The sequence below is a fragment of the Bufo gargarizans genome, chromosome 8 (genome assembly GCF_014858855.1).
Source record: "Bufo gargarizans isolate SCDJY-AF-19 chromosome 8, ASM1485885v1, whole genome shotgun sequence".
In the NCBI taxonomy this organism is placed as follows: Eukaryota; Metazoa; Chordata; class Amphibia; order Anura; family Bufonidae; genus Bufo; species Bufo gargarizans.
The window spans coordinates 122,938,133-122,952,105 of NC_058087.1; the positions used below are offsets into that span (position 1 = coordinate 122,938,133).

The 13,973-nt window shown below is 42.9% G+C and overlaps 1 protein-coding gene across 3 annotated transcripts in view; it reads left to right on the top strand.

Annotated features, from left to right (window-relative positions):
• Positions 1-13,973, top strand: part of LOC122945696 (protein TBATA-like) — a 66,684-nt gene that overhangs the window by 24,631 nt on the left and 28,080 nt on the right. For all 3 annotated transcript variants that reach the window (XM_044304845.1, XM_044304847.1, XM_044304846.1), the window contains exons 4-5: positions 3,474-3,721; positions 6,175-6,339. In XM_044304845.1, the coding sequence (XP_044160780.1) occupies positions 3,474-3,721; positions 6,175-6,339 (413 nt within the window). The remainder of the gene's footprint in view (positions 1-3,473; positions 3,722-6,174; positions 6,340-13,973) is intronic.

Consider the following 13,973-nt stretch of genomic DNA (forward strand, 5'->3'; position numbering starts at 1 on the left):
GACTAATTCTCTGCTGACATGAAGACAGATTCTCTGTTACGGGACCTCTCTCCTCTGCCTGGGTGCCGGGGCCTAAATATCTGAGAATGGACTGTTCCAGTGGTGGGTGACGGGAAGCCAGATTCTCTGCTATGGAACCTCTCTCCAATTGATTTTGGTTAATTTTTATTTATTTAATTTTTATTTTAATTCATTTCCCTATCCACATTTGTTTGCAGGGGATTTACCTACATGTTGCTGCCTTTTGCAGCCCTCTAGCTCTTTCCTGGGCTGTTTTACAGCCTTTTTAGTGCCGAAAAGTTCGGGTCCCCATTGACTTCAATGGGGTTCGGGTTCGGGACGAAGTTCGGATCGGGTTCGGATCCCGAACCCGAACATTTCCGGGATGTTCGGCCGAACTTCTCGAACCCGAACATCCAGGTGTTCGCTCAACTCTACTCCAGAGTAATCACTGTTCGTTTCTGAGATTCTACTGGCGATCCAGGCGCAGGAGGTGTGATGTGGGTGTCTTGAGCTTTATCCCACATTACCCTCCTGGGTGAAGTGAGTCACTAAAATTTTTAAATTCTGATTTTTTGATTTTACAACCCATTATTGGATCTTATACCTTGATTGTATATATTTTATCGCTATTGTTATCTTATTCATAATTACGAATAACCTACTGTACACCAATCAAATATCCGGTGAGTGTACACACATAACCCCAAAAAAAGATAAAAAAGATAAACCTCTACCTTTGTGCTTGACACCAATATAACCTTAGACATTAGGGACACTGGCGCCCCCTTGTGGTCCTTTTTTGCGCTTTCACGCAACCCCACTGTTTTCTTTCTAATCACCCACCCTGAGGGATCAGGGTGGTTTGAGACCATTGGCAGCCGGCCCCTCTCTGTTTTACTATTATCATTTGACCAACATATATATTCCTAAGATATATAATTTTATTATTTTCATTTCCAATTAAACAAGACACAATCTTACTACACCCAGTCTGCCCGACCTCTGGCGCCCTGCGAAGTTACCCCTGGACCATCACTCCTGAAGGCCCAGTGACTAACCCTCCTTTTTTTTCTTCCCCTGTCTCTGACTTACCTGTGCAGAGGACATTGTACAAGAAAAAGAGTTGATAAGCTTTGACACTCACCTATTGTAAATGATGGATCCAGTCAGTGCTATCTCAATATAGGTGATATCTGTCATTGTAATCCTGCAGTCATAATGAGATGACTGCTGAAAAGTGATCTGTACAGAACAGGGAGGTGCACCTATTATCAGGCTTAGTAGCCAGTGAGAAAACTAGATAGTGACATGGAAATAATAACACCATCAAACGTTCTTTAAAAAATGTGCTGCAGCCATGCTTCGTGCCTAAAAGAATGCTTTGTCCTCCCTGGTATCATTGGGGACATGGCATAATTAGACAAATTATTAAACCTCAATTTTAGTTTGGATACTTTTATCTGTTACTATAACTCATCGTTTTTGCTTTTACCCTTTAATCATGCATGGTTTCAAATGTTGATGTCCTCCTTGGATTTTGGTAAAATATCATCTTACAGCTTTATTAATGTTCTTCTATTCCAAGAAACGGATATCGATTGAAGTTTGTTAGATGCTGGCTGAGCTCATTCAAGAAATGACTATATAGATTTATGTGCAAGGGTCTATAACATTCCAGATGACTAATGCAGACGTCTAATATTACTCCGAGATTTCCTGCTTCATATGCCGGTCAATCAAATAATGGGGAAGAAGTCAGTAAATAACTTGTATTTGACATTAACTGATTCTTACAGTTGCCTTTGCATTAGTCAGCACAAAGGCAGTGTAAAATAAATCTGATGGAGGCATGGCTTTATGCCAGCTCTGTCAGTTCACGTGAAATGAGTGTCTGTTATAGTCAGTTACCAACCTTATTAGCATGGTGTTAAAAGGGTTGATGGAGATTAGGGAAAAAATGTCTACCCCCCCAGATATACCACCACTCTTGTCCATCTGCTGTGTCTGGTATCGCACCTCAGACTATTTAATCCCTTTCGGCATCCACCATACTACTCCCTGCAATGAGATTTCAGTTACTATGTCATCATGGGGCCTAACAAAGTAAAAGTTCCTATAAAGCCCTTCCTGAATAATTTTTTTTAAAAGTTATGGCTTTTGAAATGCAGGTAGTAAAAAAAATATAAAAAAGACTAATGGTTGTGTCAGCATGGGGTTAAAGGAGTTATCGAAGATTAGAAAATATGGCATCTTTCTTCCAGAAACAGCACCACTGTTTCCCACAGAATTCAGATGAATAGAGAGGATGTGCACAGTCTATGGACAGGAGCCGTGCTGTTTGTAGAAGAAAATGGCCACATTCACCTATATCATACAACCTAACATTTGGCAGTGTAAGGGTACTTTCACACTTGTGGCAGGACGGATCCGACAGGCTGTTCACCATGTCGGATCCGTCCTGCGGCTATTTCGCCGTGCCCGCGGACCGCCGCTCCGTCCCCATTGACTATAATGGGGACCGGGGCGGAGCTCCGGCGCAGTACGGCGGTGCACAGAGAAAGGCCGTCGGACTAAAATTACTCCATGTCAGGCTTTTTAGTCTGGCGGCTTTCTCCGTGCACCTCCGTGCTGCGCCGGAGCGGCGGTCCGCGGGAACGGCGAAATACCCGCAGGACGGATCCGACATGGTGAACAGCCTGTCGGATCCATCCTGCCGCAAGTGTGAAACTAGCCTTAAACCTCCTTTGCCGCTTCTCTGCCAAAGCCCCTCACACATGCACACTCGGCTGAGAACCTTGCTATATCCTATAAACAGCCACTCCACCAGTCCACAGAATCACACTCGCCGTTGTTTTACCCCACCTATTAGGCCTCATGCACACGACCGTTGTTCTGGTCGGCATCCGAGCTGCAGTGGCTTGGGTGCGGACCCATTCACTTCAATGGGGCCGCAAAAGATGCGGACAGCACTCCTTGTGCTGTCTGCATCCGTGGCTCTGTTCTGTGGCCCCGCAAAAAATATATAACCTGTCCTATTCTTGTCTGTTTTGCGGACAAGAATAGGCATTTCTACAATGGGTCGCCTGTTCCGTTCCACAAATTGCAGAAGGCACATGGGTGGCTTCCGTGTTTTGCAGATCCGCAATTTTCGGACCGCAAAAAACGGAACGGTCATGTGCATGAGGCCTTAAGCAGACACTCTGTACAGCAACGCAGTCAGTGCACACAGTATTCCCTCCGCAATGATGGATTACTTTCACGAACTGCAATATATTTATACATTCCTGGAAAACTCATTTCATGTAGATTTAAATGTCAATTTCCTTCACTCAGGTGGAACATAAATAAAGAGCTCTAGCCATACAATTACATTAACGTTTCTGCTTGGTGCGGTGGTTTACAATACTGTAATGCCGATGCACACGTCAATGGCTTGTATAAATATTCATAGCTCTTGTCTCACATCACAGCAACAACCACGTTACTGCAAAGGAAAAGATGGAACACTTGAAGAATCCAGTCTCTAGTACATTTAAAACTCAAGACATTACTGATTTGGCTGAAAGACTGGAAAATCTTGCCCAGAATACACCACTGCGTTTCAGTGATGAAGCAATGAGACCCCCGACTAAAAGCAACTCACGGTTTGGTAACCTCAGTAACCACCCATTCTTTTACCGGCATAACCCTCACCCTCATCGTGTTACACATATTCAAGGTATGTTCTGGTGGACCAAAAATTGTAGAATTTAAAAACTAAAATAAAATCAATGAAACAAGAAGTGAGAAGGATGATATTCTAGACACCAGTACACGACACATGCTAATGTCCACCTTGCCAATGGTAACACACTAGGGGCAGTCTTCCCTCCATTACTGGTTTATAGCAGTGAGGTTTTGTAATTTTTAATTTCTTACCAATTGGATTCAGTTCCAAATCAATTCTACACAAATGGAAACTGCTTCAGCTGGCTTAAATTTGTGCACAATGTTCTGATGTCTCCGAGGATTCATATTTTTTCTCTAGAATTTTTTTTTCTCTCTCTCGCCAAAATTCGCCCTAACAATATCACCAAAAATTCGGATTCACCTCAATTTTTTTTTTTTTTTTTTACAAAACTCGGGTTGAACCTGATTAGAGTTACTTTGCTCTTCTCTAGATGTCACAATACAGGAATATTACAAACAGTAAAGTTAGAGCACAGAAATATACACAATGATGTCACAATTCAGGAATAATATACGTAGTGATGTCACAATAGAGGAAGAGTACCCATAATAACAAGTTAGAGCACATAAATAATATACACAATGATGTCACAATTCAGGGATAATATACGTAGTGATGTCACAACAATACAGGAAGAGTACCCATAATAACAAGTTAGAGCACATAAATAATATACACAAAGATGTCACAATACAGGGATAATATATGTAGTGATGTCACAATACAGGAAGAGTACCCATAATAACAAGTTAGAGCACATAAATAATATACACAATGATGTCACAATTCAGGGATAATATATGTAGTGATGTCACAATACAGGAAGAGGTTTTTTTTAGATAACAGTACAAGGATAATACACACCATGATATCTTAGCACAGAAATAACCAAAAATGTCACCCTGTACTCTGTGACATCCTAATGGAGGAATGAAAACATACAGGCAGGGTTGCCAGCCAGAATTTTTATATTTTTTTTATCCCAAAATTCCCAGACATCCAACATTTTTCACAGACAAAATTGGAAAAAGATAATGAATGATAAAGATTCCTAAGTAGTACGTGGCTATGGCTCAATATACCGATAAGGACTGATTACCAGCATTTACTGTGAACTGTAAAATGATATTTACCACTAGGGTTGAGAGAATCGGGTTCAGATTGCTGTAAAAAAACAAAAAACAAAAAAATACCCTAATATAGGCTCAGCCCTACTGTAAAATGTATGTCCTCATTGGAGGACTTTCCAAAGTTTCTGCAAATATCTTGAGACTTACTTTGTCTTGCTTCTATCACGCGTCAGTTTGTTTATTCTCAAATTACTGTATCGGAATACTAAGCCAAACTCTGCTTCGTGCCTCATTAACGAAGAAGTCTTCAGCTTCGTATTTTGATACAGCAATTTATGTGAATAAACTGACACGTGGTAGAAGCGAGATGAAGTAAGTCTCGTGATATTTGCAGAAACTTCGGAAAGACCTCCGATGACATAGATTTTACAGTAGGACGGAGACCATATTATTATTAAGGTCATTTTTTTTTTTTTTTTTTTTTAAGAATCGGGTTCGCTCAACCCTATTTACCACCAAAAAAAATCTAGTCAAGCACCACCAGCGTAAAAATAAAATAAAATCACGGACACCTATTTGAAACTGACACGTGGTAGAAGCGAGATGAAGTAAGTCTCGTGATATTTGCAGAAACTTCGGAAAGACCTCCGATGACATAGATTTTACAGTAGGACGGAGACCATATTATTATTAAGGTCATTTTTTTTTTTTTTTTTTTTTTTTTTTAAGAATCGGGTTCGCTCAACCCTATTTACCACCAAAAAAAATCTAGTCAAGCACCACCAGCGTAAAAATAAAATAAAATCACGGACACCTATTTTTACGGACTGTCCAGAAATTTCTGGACGGTTGGCAATTCTGCATGCTGATGTCACAACATAGGAGGAGTAACCATGGATCCCCGTAGTAAAACTTTCAATTACTTTTTCATTGCCCACAATAATAACAAATTCACCTTATTTCTGAGTAGAAACGGACATCCTTAGTTGTTGGACCCCATAACAGTTGCAATGTCTGCTACCATGGTAGTTGTGCTCATATGATGTAGATGAGACAATTTCTGTACCACACTACACTGCTACAACTTCAGTTGGTACAATTCATAGCAATACATTAAAGCAGGATGGTGTCTGGACTCCAGTAAGGCATATAAAAGCAAGACATTTTCCAATATCCTATTATAGAATTCAACAGTTGATGGAAACACACAATACAATATATAATTTTATTGTTTTCCAGTAGCGTTACCACAATAGCAGTATTTGCTAACACACATTTACTCACTGCTTCCCTCTAGTGGTACAAATAATAATTGACATCATGATGTCAGGTTGAAAGTTTTTTCAATTCTCTTTGTGGTTTTCACAATAGGACTTAACGGAATTCCTATATGTATTGTCAATGACGAGTGGAATGTCACATCTCCTCTCTACCCTCATCCCATGATAAAAAGCAAGCTTCCAACAAATCTCCTAGGAGTGCCCAGTTTACCTATAGGCGATCCACATGGTAACATGGTTCCGTTCCTTGGGGCAGGTAAGAAATATTGTAGAATTTTATGTTCTATTTTAAGATTATATTGGATGAGATGTGATACAAAACATGGGGGAGCTTTATCATTCCCTTTACGCCTGAAAAGTGGCATCTCCCCTTTTTTGCTGTCCTCGCCAGTTTTCTAAAAGTGGGTGTGGCAGGGCAGTAAAGGGGACGTGGCCAGACACAACAAATTTATCTTCATGTTTGCCAGTTTTCTGGTTAGGCGCATGGACTGCATGTGCCTAGTCATAAATTAGGTTCACCTCCGGCAGCACAGGGGATATGAAGACAGGCACAGAAAGCGGCAGTCTTGATAAATCTGCCCCATAATACTTAGAACTTTATATCTAAAGCACCTGACAAGCGCCCCCATTCTGTTCTGGGGGCAAAGTGCTGATTGCAAAGTGTCTGAGTGGCCGTCTTGAGGCTCGAATCACACAAGCCCTTTTGTAGCAGTTTTTTTGTGCAGTGTGATACAGTTCCAGACTTATATTCGCTGCTGGATCCACTTCTGGCTTTGGCTCTAAAAAACGACATCAACCTTTTAGTGACCAGCCTGAAAAGAACTTAATGACCAGACACTTTTTTTGTGACTTAGTGCACATTGTGGTATAACCCTTTGGGGTTGAGGCCTAATTTAATTTTTGCATTTTGGATTTATCTTCCCCACGTTCTAATAACCATAACTTTTTTTTTTTTACGTTCAGGTAGCTATCTGAGGACTTATTTTTTGTGGGACACGATGCATTTTTAATGCCGCCATTTAACTTACTATATCTTTTATTGGGAAACAGGGAAAAAATTCTTTGCATGGTAAATATTTTTTTTTTCAATTGTCTGTTTATTAAAGTTTCAGACACAGATTCAATTACAACAGTGGCTTAGCCGTATTTTTTCCATTGCAAAAACATCATGTTAAAGAGGACCTTTCATCGGTGCAAACATTGTGAACTAAGTATCATGACATATACAGCGGCGCCCAGGGATCTTACTGCACTTACTATTATCCCTGGGCGCCGCTCCGTTCTCCCGTTATGTCCTCCGGTATGTTCGGGGACTTGGTTATAGTAGGCGGAGACTGCCCTTGTTCTGCTGGGCGTCTCCTTCTCCTAGGCTACAGCGCTGGCCAATCACAGTGCACAGCTCACAGCCTGGGAGAAAAAACCTCCCAGGCTTTGAGCTCTGCGCTGCAATTGGCCAGCGCAACAGCCTAGGAGAAGGAGACACCCAGCAGAACAAGGGCAGACTCCAACTACTATAACCAAGTCCCCTAAGTCTCTGCCTACTATAACCAAGTCCCCGAACATACCGGAGGACATAACGGGAGAACGGAGCGGCGCCCAGGGATAATAGTAAGTGCAGTGAGATCCCTGGGCACCGCTGTATATGTCATGATACTTAGTTCACAATGTTTGGACCGATGAAAGGTCCTCTTTAAGGTACAGAAAGTGAGGATAACAATAGTCGTAGGATCAGCTGATTACATGCCCCTGATGAATGGAAGCAGAGTAATCATATTCAGGTTGAGCACAAGAAGAAGCCAACATTTTTTAATTTAACTTCTGAGAGGTGGCGTCAATAGTATCAGCCAGTATAAAAAAAAAGGACAAGACAAGGGGACAAGACAAGACAGGATACATCCAGGGTAAGTATATGAGGGAGAACAAAGCCAAATTTAGGCCGGAACACCAAAAACCAAATCCCAAGTTTTCCAAGTATGGTCAAATCTATCAATCTGGTTAAGCAGGGTAGCTAAAAGGTATTCCATTCTCCTGACCTCCATTAAGCTGGCTATAAGATCAGTTTGTGAGGGGGAATTTGTGCGCTTCCAAAAACTGTCTATTAAGCGCCTAGCTGCCGTCAGCACATGGAGCATCAGTAGCAGGAAGTGCTTCTTCAAGGGTATGTGAGGAATGTTCAATAAGTAAGTGATGGGCTTCAAAAGGGAATCTAATGTCTAGTAGGCAAAAAAGTATATCCTGTGTTATGGTCCAAAAGGGCTTAATTAAAGGGCATTCCCAGAAGATGTGAATATGGGACCCCACACCTGTTCCACACCTTCAACACCTATCGGAAATGTTGGGATTAAGCTTACGTAGTAATTGTGGGGTGTGGTACCAGAACATTAATATTTTGTACGTGTTCTCCCTGTGGGTGATACAGGCAGAAGTCATAGCAGCTCTTTTCCAAATCATCCTCCATTCTTCCAATGGAATAGTGTGATGCAAGAGCGATTCACATTTTGACATATGAAAGAGGGTGGGGATGAGGGGATTATGTAAATTTCAGATATAAGGCTTCTAGTCGAATCCGAAAGCTTGCATACCTTTTCGAATGATGTAGGGATGGATACTTGGTTGGAATGAAACAGAGTATTGAATAGATGTTGGATTTGCAGATACTGGTATCTAGATGATTCCGTAAGTGATATGGAGTTTTTAAGTGTATCAAATGGGATCAATTGCAAGGTCCTATAGTCAACCATATCTAAAAAATCTGAACACCTTCTTGGAAAACCAAGATTTAAAAGGAGGTCTGTAGCCCCATCTGAAATAAGGGATTAAATAATGGAGGATTTCTCGGAGATTAAAGAGAATCTACGGCAGCAGTATTGCCATACCTTATACGTAAGCGACATGGGTCCAAATAAATCTGGTATCTGTGACTGTGGAACAGTAGACCACAGTAGGGAGTTAGGATGAATTGGTGCTATCCAGAGCTTATCTATCTACTTCCATCCACCTAGAGAAAGCATACAGGTTGGACCATGCTGGGAGCCATCTAAGATGAGTAGCCCAATAATACCTAGTAATGTCTTGGACTGCAAGTCCTCCCTGAGTCTTAAGAGCCGTGAGGACACCACCAGCTATTCGATGTCTCTTCCCATTCCATATACATCTGAATATACTCAATTGCAAAGCACAGAGTTCACTTCTCGGAACCCACACAGGGAGAGTTTCAAACAAATACAGTAGTTTTGATAAGATAACGTAAGGTCGTGTCTGTCCATCTAAAACGAAAATTAGCGAGTCTAATCTATCAGCAGGGAGATTTAAGGGATGGTCTTCCGTCTTCGCAGCGTTGATCCTATACCCTGAAAGTCTACCATACAGTGCTAACAAATCAAAAAGAAAGCCTGTTAGCTAACAATTTCGCAAATATTTTTAAATCTGAATTAAGGAGAGCAATAGGGCGGTAGTTGGAACAGTCTAGGGGGATCTTTGCCCGGTTTTGGAATAAGAGAAATGTGGAAGTGGAGAAACGACGCAGGGACCGGGTAACCCATCAAAAAAAATAGTTGAACAAAGCACACATATACGGTATCAAAATAGATGAAAACGTCTTGTAATATGAGTAAGGTAGACCATCCGGCCCAGGTGACTTGCCATTGGGAAGTTTGGAGATCACCTCTGTAATCTGAGCATTAAGGGCAGATCAGGCCTCTTTTGACACCTAAGGAAGGTTACACCGGGTCAAGAAGGAGGCAAAGAGGTCCTGGCATTCCACTGGGTCGGAGGTCACCTGCTGAGGTAGGGAGTAAAGGGAGGTATAAAACCCCTGAAATAACTCAGAGATAGCTTTAGGGTCATATACCATGCTACCGTCTTTTTTCCTCAAGGCTGCCGGGGTGCCTGTAACATTGGAATCCCGCAGTTGGCAGGCCAGTATAGTATGGGACTTATTTCCCCACATATAAAAGCGTTGTCTAGAATATAGTAGTAATTTGCCAGTTTTTTTCAAGAGCTAGCTCCCATAGTCTGGCACGCAATATCACTATACACTCACCTAAAGAATTATTAGGAACACCATACTAATACGGTGTTGGACCCCCTTTTGTCTTCAGAACTGCCTGAATTCTACGTGGCATTGATTCAACAAGGTGCTGATAGCATTCTTTAGAAATGTTGGCCCATATTGATAGGATAGCATCTTGCAGTTGATGGAGATTTGAGGGATGCACATCCAGGGCATGAAGCTCCCGTTCCACCACATCCCAAAGATGCTCTATTGGGTTGAGATCTGGTGACTGTGGGGGCCATTTTAGTACAGTGAACTCATTGTCATGTTCAAGAAACCAATTTGTAATGATTCGAGCTTTGTGACATGGTGCATTATCCTGCTGGAAGTAGCCATCAGAGGATGGGTACATGGTGGTCATGAAGGGATGGACATGGTCAGAAACAATGCTCAGGTAGCCTGTGGCATTGAAAATATGGCCAATTGGCACTAAGGGGCCTAAAGTGTGCCCAGAAAACATCCCCCACACCATTACACCACCACCACCAGCCTGCACAGTGGTAACAAGGCATGATGGATACATGTTCTCATTCTGTTTATGCCAAATTCGCACTCTACCATTTGAATGTCTCAACAGAAATCGAGACTCATCAGACCAGGCAACATTTTTCCAGTCTTCAACAGTCCAATTTCGGTGAGCTCGTGCAAATTGTAGCCTCTTTTTCCTATTTGTAGTAGAGATGAGTGGTACCCGGTGGGGTCTTCTGCTGTTGTAGCCCATCCGCCTCAAGGTTGTGTGTGTTGTGGCTTCACAAATGCTTTGCTGCATACCTCGGTTGTAACAAGTGGTTATTTCAGTCAACGTTGCTCTTCTATCAGCTTGAATCAGTCGGCCCATTCTCCTCTGACCTCTAGCATCAACAAGGCATTTTCGCCCACAGGACTGCCGCATACTGGATGTTTTTCCCTTTTCACACCATTCTTTGTAAACCCTAGAAATGGTTGTGCGTGAAAATCCCAGTAACTGAGCAGATTGCGAAATACTCAGACCGGCCCGTCTGGCACCAACAACCATGCCATGCTCAAAATTGCTTAAATCACCTTTCTTTCCTATGCTGACATTCAGTTTGGAGTCCAGGAGATTGTCTTGACCAGGACCACAGCCCTAAATGCATTGAAGCAACTGCCATGTTATTGGTTGACTAGATAATCCATGACCAGAGCGGCGGGACTCCATCTGAGATTCCAAGTGGATGGTAGCATGTTGCAAATTACAATCCCTTTTTAATTGGGTGCCTATGGCTATACAATTACCTCTAAAAACCACTTTGTGCGCCTCCCACAGTATGGAAATAGAAGACACCAGGGGCGTAGCTATAGGGGGTGCAGAGGTAGCAGTCGCTGCCGGGCCCAGGAGCCTGAGGGGACCCAAAGACCCTTGTGCTGCATAAGAAGACACCAGTATTATAGAAAGTGCATGCTGGTCAAGTTACACCTCTGGATGGAGGGAAGGGGTTAGTTCAATAATTTAGCATGGTAGGGTAGTGTACATTTTTACCTCAGGCAGCACAAAGGCTATATGCTTCCCTGCCCCTGACCACAGAGCACTGAGGGAATGGGGGCCCGAGCTGAACTCTTGCACCAGGGCCCATGAGCCTTTAGCTACGCCCCTGGAAGAGATGGAGGATTGATTAAGGGAAAAATAATCTGTGAGAGAGTCATGCAATTCCTGCCTGCTCGGGAGTTTAAATAAAAGGGTCTCATTAAGTCTCCAATGACACACTTTTGTTCGACTATCTCCTGATTTAAGAGTGATGGAAACTGGTGCGTGGTCTGACCACGTAATAGTGCCTATAATCAGCATCCCCAAGTAGCCTTAGTGTGGGAATATTTCCAAGAAAATAGTCTATTCGGGTGTGTTTACGATGGGGATGGGAATAAAAAGTATACGTTCTGGATGAGTCATATAGTGCAAACTTTCGGATGAGACGTCTAAAGAGACGCGATAATCTACGCTGTGATTTGGAGGGTGGAGAATCCCCAGGGGGGAGTCTGTCCCAATGCTCAGAAAAAGAGACATTAAAATCTCCGCCTATTATAACAACCGCGGGTAGGTACGTGTTGCGCTTTAGGAGCACCTTCCTCAAAAAGGGGATTTGGGCTGAGTTTGGGGCATATACATTACATAAAATTAGTGGATTGCCATTTAGGGACGCCTTGAGGATGACATATCTACCATGTACATCAGATGTACAGGATTCCACCTGCACAGGGCAGTTAACTGACAGGAGGATGGCCACTACCGCTGCTTTCCTTCCCGTATTAGCAGAATAAACTCACGGGAACGTCCGGGCAGCAAACTTAAATGAACCCTCCTAATCAAAATGGGTCTCCTGCAGGAAAACTGTTAGCTTTCTGAGATCGGCATTCATTGAGGGCCAGCCTTCTTTTAGTATTCCCTTCACATTCAATGATATACATTTAACCATTGTGAAGTGTGTAAGGTCTATACTTACTTAGGGCCGCCAAGAAGTCCTCCAGGAGAGCCATCGTCCCAGGCGTCTGTAGATGTCCCATTAGCTTATAGCAAGAAAACAAAAAGGGAGAATACATAGGGGGAAAAGGGGACACAAAAGACAACTGACACAGAAGGCAATACATCAAGGTATTCTGAACAATGAGTGATAACACCCAGGTGAAGCTCAGTACAATACTAACTATAATGTCAGAAAAAGCCTGCTTCTGTCCCCCCACCCCCTGAACTCAGAGCTGGGGAGAGGGAGAGAGAAAAGGCAAGGAAAAGAGCCACGTTGGTAGGACCTGACTGAATGCCTTCATAGGCGGAGCGGTAGAGAGAAAAACAGCAACAATACTCAGAAAAAATAAATCTAAACTAGTGTAAGGAGACAGTCTCAATTGAATGATAGAGACGCTGCTCATCAATAATAGATCAACTCGGAGACCATAATGAGGTTCAACCCCTCAGGTAGCATTCACGGAGGTGCATCCCGCTGGGGAGATCCAGATAGTCCATTCTGTGGGGGAGATCTGTATCTCTTCCGTTGAACTGTGTGTCAAAGTGGGGCTGGAGCTGGTGGGGGATCAGGAACCTCCCAGACATCCAGGCGAGGAGTGGTGATGCCCAAGGCAGAGCAGAAAGCTGGTAGGTCTGCGTGGATACGCAAAACTGATGATTTGCCATTTTTTGTGGCGATTAGTGCAAAGGGCAAACCCCAACCATATGGTATTTTCAGATCTTTCAGGCAAGCTAGTAAAGGCTGGAGCGACCGCCATTTTTGCAGCATCAACCAGGACAGCTCTTGGTAAAGGTAGACAGTAGATCCTTGAAGGTCACAGATCGTAATGTGCGGGCTTTGGCCATAATAGCTTCTTTCAAGCGAAAGTCACAAAGGCAACATATCACATCCCTGGGCTGAGAAGTAGTATCTTTAGGTCGTAAAGCCCTATTGGCCCAATCAAACTTAATGACCGTCTGGGAGTCCAGTATCAGGTTGAAAAGTTCTCCTAGTAGAGCATCCAGATTTTCTTCGGCGTCCGACTCAGGTATTTCCTTAACCCGGATATTATTTTGTCGCCCCCTATTGTCGAGATCTTCCAGGTGCCTGGAGTTATCTTTAATGGTTTGGGAATGGGAGGCAATGATGGATTGCAATTGGGCCACATATCGACGGGTGTCATCGTGTTCCATTTCAATGTTATCCACCCGGGAGGACATTTGTTTTAAGTCCAGACATAAGGAGGAGATCTCAGCTTTGCAGGCATTCCTCACTTCTGTGACTATGGCCTTGAAATCGTCTTTAGTGGGTAATTGTAGCAGAGTTTGCTGGATCGACGCAGGAGTTTGGGACGCTGGCACGGGTCTATCATCCCCATCA